The following is a 22592-nucleotide window of genomic DNA, read 5'->3' as shown; positions in this document are numbered from 1 at the left end:
ACAATTTAACTCAATCGGCTAAGTGTTAAGTAGGGTTGATTCTTTAGTAGCCAGACAAATGTATTGGTTTTGAAAGACTAACCATGAAATGCTAACCATTTTGTAAAAGTAGAAAAATTCTATAAACCGTGATTTTTGAACGAAGATTAATTTGAAATAGTATCCATTTATTTAAAAAATAACACTCGAAAGCAGTTTTGTTAATATACATTAATTAATACATAAGGTTAGGAGTTGTCGCTTTCGGTCGTCCTCCAATCTTCAAGCAAATTTGTTGAAACTACATCCCACTAGCGAAACGCGTTCACACCATAAACATGTATTTGTTCTAATGATAATAGATAGACATTCATCTTATTTTTTTTACACACGGTCATGTACTCACACACATACTCTTTCTATGAATATATATATATGGAGAGAGCGAGATACCAGCCGTTATATGATGTTAACATCATATGGATGTTAATTCCATATATATATATTCATAGAAAGAGTATGTGTGTGAGTACATGACCGTGTGTAAAAAGGATAATTTTCAAAAGTTTCTGCATGTAAAATAACGACATAAGGAGAACCTCTGGAGAGTAGATTTGGTGTGATATGTTGTATAAACTTGAACAGTGACACAAAAAATAATAAGTAACTCTACTTTTGTTTTACCATCATTCACAGATAAAAAAAAAAATCTTAGCTACAAACTTCAATAGAATCAAGTGAAAGTTACAACAGTTAATGTTGAGATGAACCGACTTAAAGCATCATGATATTCATGTTGTAACTAAGATTGAGTGTGACATCTGACGAAGTTATGGAGGTGAATTATAGTCCATTAAGTTTCTATAAACAGAGGCTCTCAGTGGAAAAAGAAGTGGACATTTTGAATGTAAAGGATGATCTTTGTGATGGATGAATTGGTGTAAAGCACTGATCCGATTTTATTCCACCACAGGTCGATGAACGCTTTTTGACACCCATGCAAATTGAGCGCTATCTTGATGGATTGGAAAGCACCATTTTAGGTTTACAATTTCAAGCAAACTTCAACAGCTTTACCCATGGTGTGATGAAGGTACGCTGTACGGCTACTATTTCTCAAGACTACTACAGTCACAGTGAAAAAACAGTGATTGGAGAACGACTGAAGGCGACAACACCTGATAGTATGTATTAATTAATGTATATTAACAAGAGTGCTTTCGAGTGTTTGGAGACCAATATGATCAATGTTTTTCTTAATTTTCTGATGGGTGTGAAATTCATTTTTTCTGTTTCCCTTTTGTTTAAACATATATATACATGTAGTTCCATTTTTACTGCTGGATTATAACAGAAACAAATCACGTTCCGTTTTCTTTTTATCAACATTTTAAATTCACTTCTCTATTTTCTTTTGGTCACATGACTGGCTAAAATTGGTTTTACTTGATTATCAGTGACGTATGTATAACATTGGTACCAATGTGTTGATGTAAGATGTTTTAATTATTTCTGAAGTACGACATGTCTTTCTTTATATATAAAGAAAGTATTCACATCATTTGCGTTAACATGTGTATGAAAGTTCATTGTGGTTTCTCAGCTGATATATCCAGAAAAACCTGTCATTTTCAATATCCTGTAGATGCATGTTTAATAATTCTGTTTTTGTCATTTTAATACTGACACAAACAGACACGCAACCAGTTAATATATTTTGTAATTTGACTCTAACATGATGTTAACTGTTTTCATATTTGCACATGTTTTGTGAAATAAATTCATATTTAATCATTTTTACTTTTGTATGAATTCATTAAGTTTGCAGATCTTAATTAGTGAGAAAACTGAATTAATAAATATAATATTTACTAAAACAACTTAAAAACCCTTTTGTACAGGAAAATGAAGCAGAATAAAATAACATTTATTATTGTCAAATCCAAAAATTACTCCACATGATTAAACTATACATATAAACACTACATTCTTCAAAATGTATATAAAATTATTGTTGGTGTATTGAATTTCAACTCACAATACTCATTAACCTAATAAAACACGTTATAACATTTTAAAATTAATAACTTCTTTAGTTTTTATTTATTCTTTTTTTCGTAAAAAATAGTAAGTAATACACAGTAACATAGCTATGACTTGAAGAAATATCAGCGTCAGGTTTCTCTAAAAGTTTTCAAACAGTTCCATTTAGAAGTTTATTTTAATTAATAAAGTATTTTGTTCAACGAAACTTTGGTTTTATGCTCTAAGGTTCGTGAATATTTATAAATGATAATTAGCTTAAAATTCACCTTTAAATTCCTTATAAAGATTGTTGACAGATAATTGATAATTTTTACTATCACCAGATCTACACAAGTAAAACAGCATTAAGATTCACAGATGACAAGAAATCATTACACTATATTTTATGCATTATAATTAGTATTTTATATTATCAAAGTAATTTCTAGAAAATGAGCTGAAATAACACGTACATTTATTATCTGATAGGCTAACTAGTTGTACAGAATGACTAGGAATTAATTTTGTTTCTAAAATTGCTCTGCTATTCTCTGCCTTTAAAATGTTTTAGTCTTGTTTTCTTATTTGATATCTTTAAACCTCTTCAAACAAAAAGGAATATTGTTTTATTTAGACAGGTACAATCAATTTGTATATAGACACATTTTCACTGACTGACTCCATAATTTTCAGTTTTTTTTGTCGATAATGAAGCCGGACCGAAGATCAGTGGAGGTCATTCCCGATACCACGTGGGGGATGTTGTTGATGTCAACTGTACATCAGCAACAGATTCCAGGCCTGCTGAGTTGCAATGGTTTATCAATAATAAAAGGTAAAAACTCGTGTGTAGAAAAGCATAGAATAACAAAATCAAGCCTGATAAATCTATTAAATTTTACTCTCCAAAAGCCAGGTTAGTGACTTCTGTGTGAGTAAATACAAAAGTTAGGCCTTCAAGATAATGAACACAAACAACAGACAAAGAGCATAAAACAATCAGCGAAAAAGTAATAACAAAGTTTTATCTAAAGGTTTTCAAACTTAATCAAATCTGACTTTGAATTGAATGTTGAACAACCCAGGTGTTTGATGTTTAGCTCCCAACATGCAACGTTATTTCGGCAAGTAAAGTCGTATTCTGCTGATGAGGAAAATTTGTTCATATTTATGTTGTTTTTTTTTACTCGCTAAATCTCTCAAGCTTCACACTGAAGAATGACATTTATAAACAGCTCAATATTTTCAACACTTGTATACGCTGTAAAATGACTAAAATATTGTTTTTACCTAAGCCAAATATTAATTAATTTTAACAATTAATTCGTCCAAATGAATGTATCTTATCATCTTGAGTCTCGAGTGTATTTTGACAAGAATAATCAGAGTCAACGACTGATGATCTCTATTTGTTTACCTGTTTCGGCAGAAAGCATAGTTTAAGAAATAAAAGTATTTTCAAAATTCACACTACTTTGAAGTTTGTTTGTTTTTTTCAATTTCGCGCAAAGCTACACGAGAGTTATCTACGCTAGCCATCCCTAATTTAGCAGTATGAGACTAAAGTGAAGGCAGGTAGTTTTGTGTTTGGTGTGGCGAAATTTTGAAGTAACTATCTATATTTGACATTTTTCTGTCTGAGTATATAAAGATAAGATAAATATTCTGTAGAATTCCCCTGACAGTTTTTGGTTTAACACTAAAAGTAAAGAAAATAAAGCTAATTTTATTCTAAGATCCTCCAGTTCATCATTTTATTTCAATGAATGATGTTACCAACTGCACTTACAATTATGTTGCTTATGTCATCAGCAACCAAAATATTTCACCCAATCAATATTCATTAACAAATATTGTTAATTTTCTTGACACCAGAATATTCTATAAATCAGTATAGATTAATCGGTTTTGTGAACTTTCTCAATAAGTAGAGTTAATATTGAGCCATTGTTTATGTGTATGTATAATTTATATCTAAGTGAAGTTAAATGAATAAACAAAATCATGACTAGCAAATTGGAGGTTAAGACTGATAGACGGTGTATTACCAATGCAATGTGAGTCCTACTTCTTCAGTCACCTCCAAAACCTAGGATACATTTTATAAACCCAAGTTGTAGCTTGTATTCTATGGTCCTTTTTTTAAAAAAAGTGCAGCGTTTTTAAAAAGAAATTAATTAAAAAATCCATGTTAATGTGTTTTGGTATATAGCTTGAATATTATATATATATATATTATTGATTATTTTGAATTAGTCTTCGACTAAACACAAACTCCAAATACTTATTTACTTCGTAAAACAAAATGCGGGACGTTTTAAAATCATGAAACACTTCATTTAATCTAGCAATTTAATTTCAAATTTAACAAGTACTTGTCTGAAAATATTTAAAGTCTCTGTGAAGAGAAGTGTTTAACATTCGGTCCCATGCTGCAAGGAAAATATTATTCAGAAGGCTCGCTGTTTTCAAATAATTCTTCTTTGTAATTCAGTTCTCGTTTTTGCTGCATAAAGAAAAAGATAGTTTAAATATACAATTAGTTTGAAAATAAAATGCTGTTTTCTTTCTGTGTAGACCATTAACAAAAGAAACAAATAGAAGTATCAAGTTTTATTTTCATCGACTGAACTTCTACAGTAATAAGTAAACGTTTTGAGTCCATAAAAACATATTTTCTTTTCATTACTATTCACGTGCCCTGAAAGTCTATAAACTTTTCATATGTTGTTTTTACTTGTTAGATAACCGTAAACCAGCTCAGAAATGCAAAGCTTTTTTAAAGTAGAACACGGTGTTTATTCTGAGTGCTAGTTTGACTTTCATTCTGATTGTAAGAGCTATTCTATGTTCTATTGTTCAAAGAACCTCCATACGATTTGAAATTTAAGGAAATTAGACAGCATTACTTTATCGAGCTAATTGTTTAAAACAATCAGAAATATTTGCGTACCGTTGAAAATAAAATCATAGCTATAATTTAGTAGAACTAATATTTGTGATAAAAATAACTTGAAGTGTAGATGTTTTATTTCATATTCTTAATCTGACGCGTTTTGCTATTAAACGAAAGACCAGTCGGGCAGTAACTTGTTTTAACACATATTAAAGTCGATTGAAATATACACTATTTGAAATATGTTATTTTTCAACAGGATTGTGTCTCTTCTTTTAATCTTTATGATTTGTAATTTTTTTCATGAACAATTGAATGACTGACAGGGTAAGCGTTTTTCATCACTTCAGTGCAGACAAGTGAGCCCTAACTATTTTATTGTGGGCCACGTTAACTCGATATAGTGTTTTTTTACATAACTACGAAACATAATTACTGGTGAAGAACCCTCTTCTTGCACATATATGAAGTAGTTATTTTAATTCACCTGATTGTATTTAACAATAACTAAATAAATGTTAAACAAATGACTGTCAGTTGTCTTTAGTACACTCAGAGGTGAAACGAAGTAGAACTAAATATGTAGTAATTCATGTTAATTTTAAAAATGTGTTTAACTGTAGTGGCCTTTAGCACCATCAGAGTTTAACACGTAGTTAGTCTAAACCTTTATTAATTCATGTGATTCAATGCTCTCAACTACCGTCATGAATTAAAGACATATAAACCCGATACGATGCTTCAAACTAAAATTATTAAACTGCCATGAGTTGTGCAATTACGACGTTGAGAGCATTCTGAGATTTAAAGAAATGTGTTATTAAACTCGGAATGTCTGCTTGGTAACTGGCGAAACTTACCATTAAAATCAAACTGTTTAAATTAATTACGTTTATTTCTAGCTTCATATTAGTAATCGGCGATTACTTTTTAAAAGTTTGAGTAATTCGAAGATGGAACATTTTTCCAAAATATTATGGCTATCTTAGACAAATTCGTAAAAAAAATATATGCTTTTACAAGTTATAAAATTACTATTTGTCTGTTGGTTTTCAAGGCCTTCAGTACTTGGTGATATGCTTGTGAGAGTGTAACGTTCAAACATGAAGTTCAATGTCCGCAGTAGGCTGTGCTCAGACAGCCCATTATGTCGGCCTATAGTTTAGCAACTAAAAATAAAAATAAACAATGTATATATGTAGATATATAACTACAACAGTGATGACTTCCTATTAACAACGATCATTGTTCTAACCGGTACCGCGCATTTATTTCGTTGGCCTACAATGTTGCACGAAAATTAGTGTCACTTTGCATCGAATACATTTTTTTCCCTAAATATGTATAAATAGTCAGGAAAATGTCAGTGACAGGCGTTACGATTACACTCTTTTAAACTGGATGCATACACTATGAAGTACTGCTCTACTTTTATTGGTTCTCCAATATTTAATGAAAAACAATCATGTTAACTGGTTACGTTTAACTATCTGTCAAAACATTTATTTTTATAAATCATTCGGCACAGGCTAGATCTGACTACATCATCAGATACCCTGACGTCAACTATATGGGTGAAATGGTAACTTCTGTGCTAGGCCTCAAGTTTCGTGTTCAACAAAAACATTTTCTTTCTGAAGGACTTCGCCTCAAATGTACCTCTACAGTTTCCAGAGTCATTGGCACTAACAGCAGAGAAGTGACTGTTGGTAACCTTCGACAAAGTTCGGGTCTACACGTATCAGAAAACAGTGGCTCTGGTGAGAATTTGGTTCATTTTAAAATTAGTAGAAATAGAATAAAATTTTGCTTAATTCTTAAAACCTAAACCGGTATTCTTGTTGTTGGAAATAAGTCCCAAATCAAGGATTTGAAACAATATAGTAATAATGTGATATCTGTGATGCTTCTTATAAGCTCTTATTGCCAAAATATAAAAGCCAGTTTTACACCATTGTCTTAGTTATCCTTCAGCCATCAATCGGATAAATATTATGCTGAATATATTTCGAGCTTTAAATAAGTTTAGTATAAAAAGAAAGGTTTTTAACCAGGAAAACACACAATATTTCTTCTTAATATGAATTATCTCCTTGATTAATAACATAGTTTCTGACGTTTCGATTTTTTTTTTGTTCGTTTTTTTTATCATTCCGTTGCTTTTCTTTTCAGTTTTGAACAAGAGTTGCTGCTGTTACGTCCATGTTTGGCTTTTCTGGTGTTTGTTGGCACTAAATTATTCTGTGGCGGACTAGTATGCCACTCGACACTTTCAAAAACAGAACAGCGACTGCAGTGTCTGTGTGTTTTTTTTTTTTTACGTAGTGACAATTTTGGTAGCCGTCACTATGACAATTCAGCCAGGTGGAGCTGCTTCTGCAGGAACGCTGCGTAAGTGAGACACGGACTGCTGTTTCGATGTCATCTTAAAAATACCTACATTATTAAGCCGTTAATCCAGTAACCTCCAACAAAACGGTAGAAGCAATTGCCTCGGAGAAAACTTCCATGTTTCAGGAGTATTGTGATAAGGTCGTTTGTGTTTTTGTGTTAACTTCAAATCTCAATTAACAGCTCGTGTAAAAGTAGTAAAAAAAAAAAAACGACCCGCCCCAACCACACAATTCTGTAAGCACGCTCTATGGGGATTTCTGTGATACGTAGAGTTTATTTTCTAAGATTCCGCTACTTGTAACAGAAATCATGCATGTGTCTAACGGGTTAAATCGTTGATTTCAATTCACCTGTTTTTTAGCTTTAGTGTCAATGCTTGTCCAAACACCAAATTGATGTGGCCATTAAACTACTTCTATACCGTATATTACTGCATTTATTCCCAAACTTTCTGTTACCTAAGTAAAGCTCTATCTAAGAATCAGTGCAAAACATGTACAAACAATAGCAACAAATAAACAAAGTTGTAAAAGCTTCAACATTCTGAATTCACGAAGACAATAATTTGAGTTATTTGTCTTCTGCAGATGAAACCCTCTGGGATGTCTTCGCGTGATTTTTTTTCACAGATATCGAATAAAACTGCTATGTTTATAACATTAATAATGTAGATAATCCTTAGGAAATTTTATCAATAGCACGTTCTACCTAAAATATCTGCAAAAACACTTTCTCTTCTATACTATGGCCAATAAAAATTTTAACAGAACCTAAATTATTCTGTCAAGAAAGAGATTCAGAATGATCAAAAAAGAAAGTTTGATTAATAAAAATATATTCATTTTTATCACAGAAACTTAAAAAGCACAGTCACTACGAACAGTTTCCAACCACAAGTCTAATCACACAGAAATATAATGTTAGAGGTTGTAAATATAAACTATAACAAGTACTTCTCTATTTTTAATGTGATGAAATTAGATATAAAACTGCATCTATAACAACAGACTTCATTAATGTCACCTCGAACAATCAGGTTTCTTCCACTATTCTTATAGAAATAAAAATAAAACTGATCTCCAAGGGCTAAGCACTTACTCTACTAACCCTAATAAAATTGATTTTCTTCATTTCTATCCTAAAGATTCTAATCACAAACTACAAACTTATTCCTACCAAAGATTCTTGTGTATGATTCATAAAAGTAATTATTAATTTTTGGCTTTGATTTACACCAATAATTTGTTTGAAGAAATTAGTTAAACTCTGGGAAAAACAGTTACAATACAGTAATTAATTATTTTACTGTATAATAGTTATTTTTGTGGTAGTTTCTAGTACAATGGTATACATTTAAAACATTAGCTCTTGACGTATGGATAAAAATTTTTATAAGTTATAACACTTAAGTATTGTTTTTCTTCCACAATATCTCCTTTAGCCGTGATAAACAGATTTGTAAGCCATTCAGGTGTGTATATTTTAAAGTATTTTGTTAAATTAATGAACCGCTCACCGACCCCATTCATATCTTCCTAAATTACACATAAAGGTATTTACAGAAGATCATCATCATTCTACTTATAAAAAAAGCCTAAGAACAACCTGACCAATCTTCACATATAAAAAACTTCCTTTAAAAGTGGTGATTTATATTTACATTAAGCAGCTCAAATTTTAATTTACTTTCCAAATATTTCTCTTATACGATGAAATTAAAGGTAGGTATTCACAGTTTGTAAGATATCTCTATACAGATGTTTCGTGAGTGCGTAAAACATTTCTTTACCCAAAAAGCTATACATCCCTGTGCTATACATTTTGGTCTGAAAAGGATGTCCGAAGTATTTCTTTCAAAAAGATGTTTTTAAAAACACGGACGACTTATTGGTTTTAAATAACTAAAAAAAAATGGTTTTAACTGAAATCGAAGAATAAGTTCTTGTCTGTTTTCTCTAAAATGTTTAAAGTAAGTTTAACGTTTACGTCATTTCAGATTAACCGCTAACAACCACTACTTTGTAACACGAAAACATTTTCTGCGTGCTTAAACTCAGCGAATTTCTTAACAAAACCAAGTGTCACAAAATAAATTATTCGCTTACAGTTCAGGCGACGTACTAGCACCAGATAAAATGCTCTGTTCGTTTAGTGCTGAAATATAATTAGTGTTTCATCCTCTTAGAATGTTTCTGTCATTATGATACTAGAAATATAAACAAAACAATTTAATTTGAAAGAATAACAATAGTGATTAAGAACCGTGACTTCCAAACAATTTCGTAGATAAGATTGGTATGAAATTAATGGAAGCAAAAAAACACCATAAAAATTATCTCAATATTTTTTTCATTTCTTAACTATAATTGCGACTTATAAAGATACTTGTTTTACCTTTCTCTTGTTTTTTTATATTGGAAATAAATAAGCTCATTTAAATGTTTTTTTTAATAAAAAAGGAATAAACACGACATCTCTGACATTTCTGTTACTCTAAACTTGTTAAAAGGCAGCAAATGAAACGTCACAGTTTTGTTTTAATGTAAAGCATTTACCTGTGAAATACTGTATGAGGCAAAATGTGAAAATAAATATTAGCTTAACTCTTATGAGCACAATGAACTTCCTGAAAATGTGTCACTTTTTGAGCACTTTAACAGTTATATTAGTAATTTATCAAACACAGACGTTAAATAAACTAACTGTTATACAAATAACTATCCTCAAGTTGTCTTTCAACTTATAGCCTGAACCAGTTAATTAAGAATTCCAGTAATATTCTCCTTATTGTCTATCTCAACCAAAACAGGCTAACATGAAATAACAATATGCCTTTAATTAGCCGTAATATGTACAATATTGGTTTTTGGTTTTCTCTATATTTTGTAAGAAATGTTTCTTTTTCCAAGAAAATGTATTTTTGAAGTTTGACAGGTGAGTATAATAGTTTGTAATTCTTCCATAGAATCATCAATGTGAGGTAAGTCTATTGCAAATCGAGTTTCAACGAAAGCTGGAGTTATGTATACGTTTTCAAAATATGTATTTAAAAGAAAGAAGCTCAAGCTATTTAGCTGTGAACAAGTAAATGTGTTAATACAACACTGTCACTTCACACAGATTCTAAAGTTATTTTTTGAGTCAAAAACATTGCTCATGTTATATCTTTCAATATCTAACATTTAGTTTGTACAAGGAGAGATAATGCAGCGATTACCAAATAAAATGTTTGAGAGTAACATTAAACAAACAACAACAGATAAATTGATAAAGTTTACACATTTTATTTTCATACAATACTCAGTGTTAGTCCGTATTTTTATTGCTTCGGTTATTGTTTAGTTACATAATTGGCTATCTGTGCTCTGTCCACTACTGGTTTTGAAACTCGAATTTTAACAACGTAAGACTGCGCATTTGCCGTTTAGGCAATGTGAAGAGTTTTTGACATAATAACGCAGTTTTTATTCAACATAAGTTTTATTCTGCGGGTATTGGTCAAATGTATTGTAGTCACGTGAGATTTAACTTAAGTTTTTCTTTTTTAACTTTAGTGTCTTTTGGTGTTTTTTTTTTAGAATTCAGAAAACATATACTTAGTATTTATAATTGTTTTCTTATTTAACAAATATTTTTTAACTATTGAGTTATAAGAGGCATTCATTACCACGGAAACAAGCTCCAAAAGGTTGCGATTGGATGTCGACATCACATTCTAAAATAGTTCAGACATCCTTGTCCCTACATTGTCCCTATATTAACGCTACAATAAAAAATAATAAAGTTTGTTTTGATTACTGATTTTTCTTGTGAAATCACCATAAACAATTTGTACTTAATGGCGCTGAGTCTTCAACCCGGAATTACCCCAAATTAAATAAAAGTTTTAAAGAAAGCAGTTAGTTACAAACAGACATGAAAATAAGATTATACCCTATAACTGTTTTGTTGTTCACTTCTAAAATTGACCAGTTATTGTAACTATGGTACTTCCACACATGGTATAAATTATCGAGATTGTTACATGTTTATACGTAACTACCAATTAGTTTGGTTTTCATTAAAGTTTTTTTCACGTTTAACTAGTTTCACAAATATCGAGTTTACTTTTGACTTTTATTAGCTATGAACCTAAAATATAAGAGTAAGTCTGGTCATACTGTTAAAATTTAAATCTGCTATTTTGAAGCTTAAAAGTTAGTAGTTATCAGTAGTTGTTTTTTTTGTGTAGGTTCAAAACTCATCGTATCCGAAAATAGTCCAGGCATTTGCCTTATAAACTATATACTTGACGGTCTGATTAGTAAACACTATTTCACACTTTGAAAGGGTAACGACTACAAAGCACTATATTATTTCTACCCCTAATACTCACAGACTTTTACAGGAATCTTGCACCTGAAATTCCTTGGGTTCTGTAAATACTTGACTCCCAGCAAGCCCTTGTGGCAAAGGTCTTTCTGTTTAGCTACTCGACAACTGAAGAAAGAAGTGAGTGAACTCTATCAAAGTGTCTTTCTAGCATCTGATGATGATGGGAGCGAGATTATCTGTTTATTGGAACTCCAAGTTAAACACATTTCAAGCTTGGGTGACTTTTGTCACACGCATAATGGGTTTCAGTAGTTGTACATCACGCTTGACTCACCACTTCCATTAGCAGTTTCTAGTACCGATAAGTAGTGTTCGAATTGAAGCCAAACAAGCAGAAGGCTGTGGCAGGAGCGGTCAGATAAGAAATGTTATTTTAAGAATATTAACTGAATTATAAGAGATATTTGTTATCTTAAGAATATTAACTGAACCATGAGCAATATTTGTTATTTTAAAAATATTAACTGATCCATAAGAGATGTTTTTGTTTTAAGAATATTACCTGAACCATAAGAGATACTTGCTATTTTAAGAATATTAACTGAACCATAAGAGATACTTGTTATTTTAAGTGTATAGACTGAACAATAAGAGGTACTTGTTATTTTAATCATAACTGATCGATAAGAGATGCTTTTGTTCTAAGAATATTAAGTGAACCATAAGAAATACTTGTTATTTTAATAATATTAACTGAACCATAAGAGATGTTTGTTATTTTAAGAACATTAACTGAACCATGAAAATATTTGTTATTTTAATTATATTAACTGAACCGTAAGAGATACTTGTTATTTTAATGATATTAACTTAATCATAAGCAATATTTGTTATTTTAATAATATTAACTAAACCATAAGAAATATTTGTTATTTTAATAATATTAACTGAGCCATAAAAATATTTGTTATTTTAAGAATATTAACTGAGCCATAAGAAATATTTGTTATTTTAATAATATTAACTGAACCATAAAAATATTTGTTATTTTAAGAATATTAACTGAACTATAAAAGTTATTTTACGCAAAAAATGAAAATAAAATAGACGTTTTATGCACCCTTTATTTGTTTCCATAGGACTTATTAAAGGGATTCATTGTTATTAAAGGTTAATTAAAAATATATTAAAACGGAAATAAAGTATCTATTAAAAAGAAAAAAAGTCATTTCATAGTTTAGTAATGTCGTTCCTTGTTATTAAGTACAAAGCACTTTAGTAATGTATTTAGTTTAAATCACATTACAATGTCTCTGAATATTTAATGAAAATAAAACACATCTTAAAGATATCGGTGAGTTATAGTTTGCCTTCCGAATGTTGACAAAGTATTAACAAGCAATATGTTTAAGATTTTTGATAAAAACCGCGTAAATGCAACTGCTATTTTCTACATTGCTTTTAATTTGTGCATTTTGAATTAGAAATCAGACTTGTGGGTAAGAACAGCAAATCTTAGATCTAATTTTAGTTTCTCTCAAGTCATTTCTCAAGAGGCATTTTGTTTAATTCGACATGAGCTGGACGACCTCAGGAAAAAAGCTCTTATGAAACGGATTAGCCACATACGTACGTATATACAGTACTAGCAGAAACGCCACCATGCGGGTGGTCCAGGATCTTGTCAATATGTGTGTTTGTGGCTTCTCTTTCATTCAATTACTCCTGAATTCTCTAACTGCATCTTGACGAGAAGTTTGATGTGCTTCGTGTTTCGATCTTGTTTCTGAGTTCTTCTTACTGGCGGATTCGAATCCCCGTCGCACCAAAGATGCTCACACTTTCAGCCGTGGGAGCGTTATAGTGTGACGGTCAATTCCACTATTCCTTGGTAAAAAGTATCCCAAGAGTTGGCGGTGGGTGGTGATGACTAACTGCCTTCCCTCTATCCTTACACTACTAAATTAGGGACGGATAGCGCAGATAGTTGTCATGTAGCTATGCGCGAAATTCAAAACAACACAAATCTCACTATATCTTGCCTCATAACTTGGTAAACAAACCTATCTCTTTCTTTCCGTAACTTGCCTCCTGACGTTTCATTTTCTTTCACAAATGTCCCCCGTTCATACAATAGTAAGTATAGGGATATTTACAACGCTAAGATCAGGGGTTCGATTTCTCTCGTTGGACAAAGCAGGTAGCCCGATGTAGTTTTGCTATAAGAAAAACAAAAACACTCTTTCTCAAATTTCTCTTTCTCCGTAATAAGTCACGTTTCCGTTTGACAGTTTTTTATATCGTGATTTTCGAAGTTTTGGTCACTTTATATCCATATCAAAGAAAGAAGTGCTTGAGTAACTTACAGATATCCTGTTACGACAAAATTCCTGAAAATTTGTGTGGAACAAACTCCATACGAAGGATATGTGATTCTTTCAGTCACAGAACAATTCAATTCATACCGAACGCTTTGATTCTGAAATATCGCATGGTTCTCTATTAAGAAGACCCACTTTTAAATTCTGAAGTTTTATTAACAAATTAAAGAAATCAAGTACAGTTACAAGTACAACAAATACAATTTTTCCATTAACAAAGCGATTTATGAAAATATGTTATAAAATAGAGTCTATTTTATGAATTTTAATTTTTGTGCAATAAAACTGTTGTTCACTCATTTCTTAAAAAAAAAAGAAACTTTTTGTAGGCGATCCATTTGTGATGAAACTCTGTTATGAACTTCACCCTTCTGATATTAAAAAATCGAGCGAAGTTTCATCCAAATCGGACTTAAACTATGGGAGAAGTTTTGAGGACAGACGGACATTAGCACGTTATGTATATACGGATAAGTCTTCAATAAACGTTTGTGTTTACAGGCCAGGAAATGAAAAGCCAGCGAAGACTTAGATACCAATAGGTTAACATTTAAAAATCTTGGATTTTAAATCAGAAGGATTTAAATGTAACAGGTTATGTATGTTTATGACAAATGGTAAACGTATTGGTTTCTAATACTTCGCCAGTTTTTGGCAAACAATACCTTTTAAAGTATTTTACAGCATAGTTAAACATAGAAACTTCTATGGAAGATATTACTGAATGACGTGCTTGACTGACTTGTCTAATGTTTGTTATGAATGCTTCTGTTACTTGCACCTAACTTGGGAAGCTGAACTTTCAGCGTCAACTAGAAATACCAGAAATTCACATCAAGTTATATTGAAACCAAATCGTATTCAAAACCACAGCTGAAGATAAACGTAGTTTCAAAACAAACTATGCTTCTTCGCCAGTTTTGGCGAACAATACCTTTAAAGTATTTTACAGCATGATATTTCTTCCTCTTCTGTCTTGGCCCTTGATGAAAAACAGGCTGTTTCTTTTCTAAATTGTTTTCTCTGTTCGATTTTATACTGAAGTTGCTACTTTTTCATAGAGCTTTTGGTTATCTATTAAATATAATGCTCATCACTATACCTTGCCATCAAAACCTCATTCCTTCTCTCATATATATTTCTCAGTAAATTGATATTCATGATTTATCAGCTATTCGTTGGTAAAGTAATGACTAGCTGCCTTCCCTCTAGTCTTACACTGCTAAATTAGGGACGGCTAGCACAGATAGCCCTCGAGTAGCTTTGTGCGAAATTCCCAAAAACAAACAAACAAACAAACAAATGATTTATCGGTATTTATTTCCATTTTTTACTGTGGCTTTAATTCCAACCAGTATTCAAATCGTATTCTGTTTGTTGTCATCTCTACACGCTACTCACGTACATAAATAAAAACAATCATTCCTACCCAAATTGGAATGACTATTAATTACTTTAATCTATTTTATATAACGCGCCACACAATAATAAAACTGTTGTCACATCAAGCGATAAAAGTATTATGCAAAAACTCAGTGTTGCATACAAACAACAAACTTCTATGATATGAATACCAATGTTTATATGTTATCTGTGGAATGGACCCAAACATTTCTTAAAAATGAAAAAAAAATTCTTCAAGTCCATGGAGTAATTCCTATTACGAATGCGCAAGAACCAATCAATATTATTCAAATTAATATAGGAAATAGTGACCTTGTCGATTATCTTTTTCTATGGATCCTACATCTATAAAGAACGCTATGCTGTCAAGTTGAAGCTTACAGCACCTAACCTACCCCATTACACTTCAGCCATTATGTTGTGAATGCTTATTGGTTTAGAAATATTACATAATCAAAAAGTGTTCAACAGATCAGCATGTTTCTATTATTGTGTAGAAGTTGTCATCTTATACGATCATGTGATAAATCGTCCTCCACATCAACATGTCACAAATGATCGAAAGAATGGCGACCATTTTTCAATTTCTTCATTTGGCATCATTGATCCAGACATCTCCTAGCAATTATGTCCTCCAACTTCTATGTTAAAGACATTATGGACTTTTCTACTACAGTTTTTAAAATGTCCACAGCTTTGAATGACCTTTCATGATGGAATACATTCATTATGCAGCTAAATTCGTCCTTCATCTTTACACTTACTTATCCTTTACTTAATATGCAATTTCACTTTTACCTTTCAATTAAGGATATAAGATAGCTAGTTCAACTTGAAACACTTCATTGGTTGTATCGTTTTCAACGAAACCTGCCTCAATTTTGGTTGTTTGTCTAGTTATAGACGTCAGCATCATTACAATTCTTTAAATATCTGTAGAAATGGAAGTTCCATAAGATTTAAATTACTTGTTGCATATCGTCAACATTACCTTTTTCCAAAAGTTATTATACTTAGTTATTGTCTCTCTCAAGTTGTTACTTTAGCTATAATCTAGCATACTGTTTGATAGTTTTATCACATATCTCGATTACACTTTTCACAGCTAAATGGTAAGCATCAATGTACATTTCCAGTTAGATTTGTGTCGAGTTACGAGAGTTTAATGCCACTCTAAAACAGATTAGAATGAAACACTACAGTTGATATTGTCATTGGTTCATGTAGGCTTGAACCACCTCTCAACATTTTTGTACTTCCAATTAAAATACAGCTTGCTTCTAATCAGTCTATTGTAATACTCATGTATCAGTAGCCCATTATGTACTTTCAGAGGACTTTCTTATAAATAATAAATTACTAAAGCATTTCCAGATCGTATATCTAATCTCGCTTCTCCTGACCTCAGACACTTAGTTCAGGTTTTATTATTACCAACTCATTGTAGGTATTTACCGGGTATACCTTTCCTCTAAAAAACTGAGAACGAAACTAGCTTCCTATTGCATCATTCTTATTTACTTGTACGAGAGTTTCTTGTGACTGAGGTTATGTACTCTTATGTCATCACATGCAGATTTAGCACACTGCACGAAATTCATAATAGCAACGAAACGTTTTCATTACAGATACTAATTTACGCAACTTCTTCTCTTTATTGAACTCATTTATAATGGCAAACAAACCGCACTTGTTCCGGTTTTTATTCACAACTATCTAAAAAAAGAAAGTTGCACATTTCGGAAGATATTTATCAAACACATTTGTCGATATTTATTTTCTACTGTCTACAAATTTTACAGTTGTATTATGTTCTGCCTTCTATCTGAAGTCACGGAATGTTTCTACTATTATTCTATATACTATATACGTATTAACTCTGATGAATGCGTAAAGGCGAAACATTGGTTCAAAACATAAAAAATAATAAAAAATATCTATCTATATATATATATGTGGAATGTAAAGGTAGGTCGTTTTTCTAAACTTCCTAAAGCACTTAAACTGAGCTCCATCCATAACTTTCTACACATAACTCACCTCTAAAATCTCTGATGCCACTACTTATCACTTTGAGACAAATAAACTTTCAAATCTTCTTTCATTTGACTTTAAACAAACATTAAATACTTACTGTTACATATGTCATGCTGATTTCATCTATGTATCTCACTCACAAACATGTTGTCATTTATATTGAGAAAGCACATTCCTAGATATTCAGTCTTTCAACTATGGCACGGCATGGCGAGATAGTTAGGGCGCTCGACTCGTAATCCAAAATTGCAAGTTCGAATTCCCGTCAATCCAAACATGCTCGCCCTTTCATCCATGCAGGCGGTATAATGTGACCGTCAGTCCCGCTATTCGTTAGCAAAATAGTAACCCAAGAGTTGGTGAAATATTTTGGTTGCTGAGGACGTGAGCAATATGATTGTAAGTACAGTCAATAACATAATTCATTGAAATAAAATGATGAACTGGAGGGTCATAGAATAACATTAGCTTTATTTCCTTTACTTTTAGTGTTAAACCAAAAACTGTCAGGGGAATTCTACAAAATATGTATCTTATCTTTGCATACTCAGACAGAAAAATTTTAAATATAGATAGTTAAATCAAAACTTCGTCATACCTAACATGCTTGTCCTTTCAGCCGTAGGGGCGTTATAATGTGACATTCAGTCCCGCTATTCGTTGGCAAAATAGTAGCTCAGGAGTTGGCAGTGGGTGGTGATGACTAGCTGCTTTTCATCTAGTCTTACACTGCTAAATTAGAGACGACTAGCGCAGGTAGCTCTCGTGTAGCTGTGCGCGAAATTCAAAAACAAGATGTTTTTCAGCTTCGACACCAAATTGTTCATTTTCAACTCTAACGTTATATCTTCTCTATATAACAGATATATCTCAACCTCCTCTTCCTGTTCACGTTTTCAAGTACGATAATGAAACTTCTTTTCTGGCTATTATTAAAACGATGAAGAAAGTACTTCAGTTTTTCTCATCATCGTTGTTGATTTTTGTGTATTTCACTTGATGGTAACCAAACTCTTTAGTCCCACTAAAACAAATTCAACCCTTGCCAAAACTCTGACAGTTTTAATGTTAGAGTGAAGAATAATATCGCATTTCGACACTCTAAAAGTTTTATAAACAGTATACTGAGAAGTTTACAAAATATACAGAAGTTGGGTAAGTTATATTAAAAAAATTGGAAACACAAATTAGTCGTCACAATTCAAATAGTCACGTTTTCTTATACTCTGCTAGACACCCACACATCTTAGCAATTGCCTTGTAATGTAGTTTTTATTGCAGAAACTTTGTCTTAAATTTGTCATTACAAAAATGACACAAGTAGTCCCTCTTGCTTTCCATAATCCATCCGACGTATGACGAAAATAATTTTTTGCACTACGTTCTTACAGAAATCAACAGGTGCTGCATTTAGAGAATGAACTGGTATGTCCTTCTGTGAAATAGCATTAAATGTTCGTTTCATTCTCCAGATGGATGAAGAATGCGTTGGTTAAATAGATATATTTTGGAATTAATTTTATGTCCCTTTTCCAGATGGAGAGACTTCATGGTACATTGTATACTGTTGCTTGTGGAACGTAGTCAGTTTTTGTCACTGATTTTAATGTTCACGGATTCCTATTTGTCTTGTAAGACACAATACTTTGCTTTCCTAGGCTGATGTACAATTTGATGTAGGTATCTTTTTGGATGGTTCTGTGTACCAAATTGATCCATAGTCATTTGTTTTCCAATGTCATTAAGTGAAAGGGATATATTCATCTTGAATATTTTAACTCATTGATCTCTATTATCTGAGTGTATAAATAATTTGCGTTATAAATGGCTGCTGCATACTTTCCCCAAAATAACCAGTTTTTGGTAGAGTAACACTATTTGTAAAATGTCAACCAATAGTGCAGTGTAGCTCTGATACAAGGCAGTTCCACCGAAATTTTATATCAGCCGTAAATGTGATGACGTGGCTTGTTGATTTGCAAAATTAAAATTGTTTTAATATAAAGTATTCAGCCCTCTGAAAGTCTTAATAAAAGATTAAAGAGATAATGATGGGATTGAATCAATCTAATCTTCTCTAAACAATGAATATCGTTGAACGCTACGTTTTTCGGGACGTCATGCTTTGGTTTGGTTTGAATTTCGCGCAGAGCTACACGAGGGCTATCTGCTATAGTTGTCCCTAATTTAGCAGTGTAAGACTAGAGGGAATGCAGCTAGTCATCACCATCCACCACCAACTCTTGGGCTACTCTTTTACCATCGAATAGTGGGATTGACCGCATATTATAACACCCTCATGGCTAAAAGGGCGAGCATGTTTGGTATGACAAGGATTTGAACCAGGGACCTTCGGATTACGAGTTGAGTGCCTTAACTACCAAACATGCCGGGCCCAGGACGTCATGGAATTCGATTTTCTAGTTTCACAAATGAACTGTATGAACGAATAATCTTTTTTCCTGTTACTGGTTTCCCTAAGGATCTTCATATTAAACACATTATTCACGAGTTCCGAAGTAATAATACTCAAGGCACTCCACCAAGAAACTATTTTTACCAGCTGAGCATTTACGCAACTTGTTCATGATGTATATTACATGAGACCTGACGATCCAAATTATGATGTCATACCAAAGATTAATTTACCACCTCGTATTTTCTTTCCACAATGTTCCTCCAGCAGGTGTTTCTCTTTTAGTTTTGATCCATCCACAAACAACTTATTTTCTCACATGGATTTAGTGTTTCCTGCTATTCACTAGCAAATTATTTTTTCATGGCCATCCTTAACCTACTTTTGTATAAACTAAGTATTTTTCTTATCTCGTGGCCGAAGGAAGTCATAACCCTCGTCTAGCTCTCCTTTTTCTGGGTGGAGGGGGAGGTTAGAGGACTAAAACTAAATACCATTTTAAAGCAAGAAAAACTATTTTGTTTTCATTTTCATATCCAACCGACGAGTTTTGGTATTAATCTAAAATCATGTTGGTCAGTGGTTTGTGAAAGACCAAAGATAATGTGACAAGGGCACTTTTCACTCATGTGGTTGTGAATCTGAAATGGAAAAAAAATTAAAATAACGCTAGGAAAAAAACATCAGCACTTTTCGTGATTTTTATCACATGTGAAAGTTTCTTTAAAAAGCTTTTAGTTCAACTTACTTTATTTGGTATGAATCTAGCTTTTAGTGTATTTTCGTGTAATCGCTTTTGTCGTATTTGGTCTCAAATCTATCGAGTAATTGTTTCAAAGATTTAAAGGGATTAGTTGTTGGTAATTGAACATCTTTCTTCATTTTTGTACAAAACACATCTGCTGGTAATGTAACACTCACACATCAAATGTAAACAACAACAAAAACGTAAGTTTAAAAACTATTAGCTATTATTAAAGTTTGCAGCATGAGATATATCAGAAAAATAAGCACACGTTAGTTTCTATTTAGAGATTATTTACTGGTTGTGCTGTCTCATACATTCTGATCTATGAATGTTTGTTTTGATATTTAAAATAAATGTGTATTTATAATGTGGTCTTCAAACCCAAGATTTCCTGGCTGTGAATTGGAAGATTCAAGGTTCGACCAGCGATATACTGGTGAACATGTTCTGGATTTGCAGCTATGGGGCTTCAGTACGTGTCAGTCATCTCCTCTACTCGGTTAAGAGTACCAGTGAAAAAGGTGACTGTTTTCCTTCCCTCTGGTGCAAAAATTTCAGACGAATTTAACTTTTCATATCTCCTTTAAACGACTTTAAAAAAGATACCAGCTTGTCTTACATTTTTGTTTAAGTGATTTCAAAAAGGTAAGAAAACTTCAAACAAATTTTTCATTGAATGGGAATAAATAGCTTTTTCTCAGTGCCTTCAAGAGGCAAGAGGTTTTTTTCTAACTTTTTCCTTTAACCTGCAATAAGTAGGTTAAATTACCTAAAAACTTCAGTTCATATTTTTTTCAAATTTCAGTTAAGTGATTTAAAAATATGACGTTATAATTCTCAACGTAGTTTTAAAGATAATTTCTTATAAAATAAATTAGGTAATTCTTGGGCAAAGTGTACTGGAGAAATGATCAGAAAGTTCAAGAAATATGGAAATATGCGTAAGTTTTTTAGGTATGACTGTAAATTAGCACAAGTAACAGGAAAATATGGATTAAAAATTTCTAAACTAAATTAATTCAAATAACAACATCATAGAAATGTTCACAATGAAGAGCGTGTTCATCGGTATGTGTTTAATCATTAAGAAAGTTTGTAATATTATTAGTCCTAGAGAACGAGGCATCTACGAAACCTGATAATACCAAGAAACTGGGAGAAAGGTGAACTTGAAGTTGCTGCTTAATCAGAAAATTAATTGAATATGACTTAATACAAAACTGTTTATGTCATTGTTAAACTATCGTTTTTGCAATAACGGGGTCTGTTTGTTACTGTATTGAATAAATTGTGTATAAAGAGTTGCCATGTAAGGCATGTTCATCGCAGTATTGTACATGCTATGCATAACATATGTATGAAGCGAGGTGTGTTTTTTCTTGTATCGAATATATTATACATATAACGTGGTTAAAAGAGGTCTGTTTCTCGCTTTATTGAATATATTATACGCATAACATATGCAAATGAGGTCTACTTATCAATTTGTTAGCGGTTTGCCCCTTAAAATTATTTGAGCATTCCGTTCTGACTTAATTCATCATGAATTACGACAACGAAGTGTAATCTCTACAACAAAATTCAACCCAGATTGACAGTTACAGCGAGACAAATCAAACTTAATAGCTTCACCTTTCTCTGTTCAGCGTCATTTAGCAGGTTGTCTTTCATAAATATGTAGGAAGAAACAATATCGCACGAAATTAGCTTTTCTCTTTTAACAAATGACAGCAACTCTATGCGAACAATGACGCAAAAATCAACGAACTGTTTAATTTCATGCAAACGCAAGTGGTGTAATACAATTAACCATATTTTTAAATGTATGAAAAGAAATTTCGACCATATTGCCTAGTATTAGCAATTACTTAAATGACAGGTTAATAACAATTGCCTCTCAACCATTTAGTAAATGAGTGGGCGTTACATAAACGTCAACTTTCACTGGAGGTTTCAACCAAATGCTCATTGCGCTAATGGGAAGATATGATTTATCAA

General features: G+C 31.9%; 1 protein-coding gene across 1 annotated transcript in view; it reads left to right on the top strand.

Moving 5' to 3' along the window:
- The window catches only part of LOC143232336 (uncharacterized), a 118634-nt gene extending 108734 nt beyond the window's left edge, over positions 1 to 9900 (top strand). Inside the window, exons 5-9 of the mRNA XM_076467636.1 lie at positions 953 to 1163; positions 2698 to 2839; positions 5958 to 5982; positions 6429 to 6660; positions 7073 to 9900. Of these exons, the coding sequence (XP_076323751.1) occupies positions 953 to 1163; positions 2698 to 2839; positions 5958 to 5982; positions 6429 to 6660; positions 7073 to 7155 (693 nt within the window). The 3' untranslated portion in view covers positions 7156 to 9900. The remainder of the gene's footprint in view (positions 1 to 952; positions 1164 to 2697; positions 2840 to 5957; positions 5983 to 6428; positions 6661 to 7072) is intronic.
- The last annotated feature ends 12692 nt before the right edge of the window (positions 9901 to 22592 follow it).

Source organism: Tachypleus tridentatus, chromosome 1, assembly GCF_004210375.1.
Source record: "Tachypleus tridentatus isolate NWPU-2018 chromosome 1, ASM421037v1, whole genome shotgun sequence".
Classification (NCBI taxonomy): Eukaryota; Metazoa; Arthropoda; class Merostomata; order Xiphosura; family Limulidae; genus Tachypleus; species Tachypleus tridentatus.
This window is presented reverse-complemented; position numbering and strand designations above follow the sequence as displayed.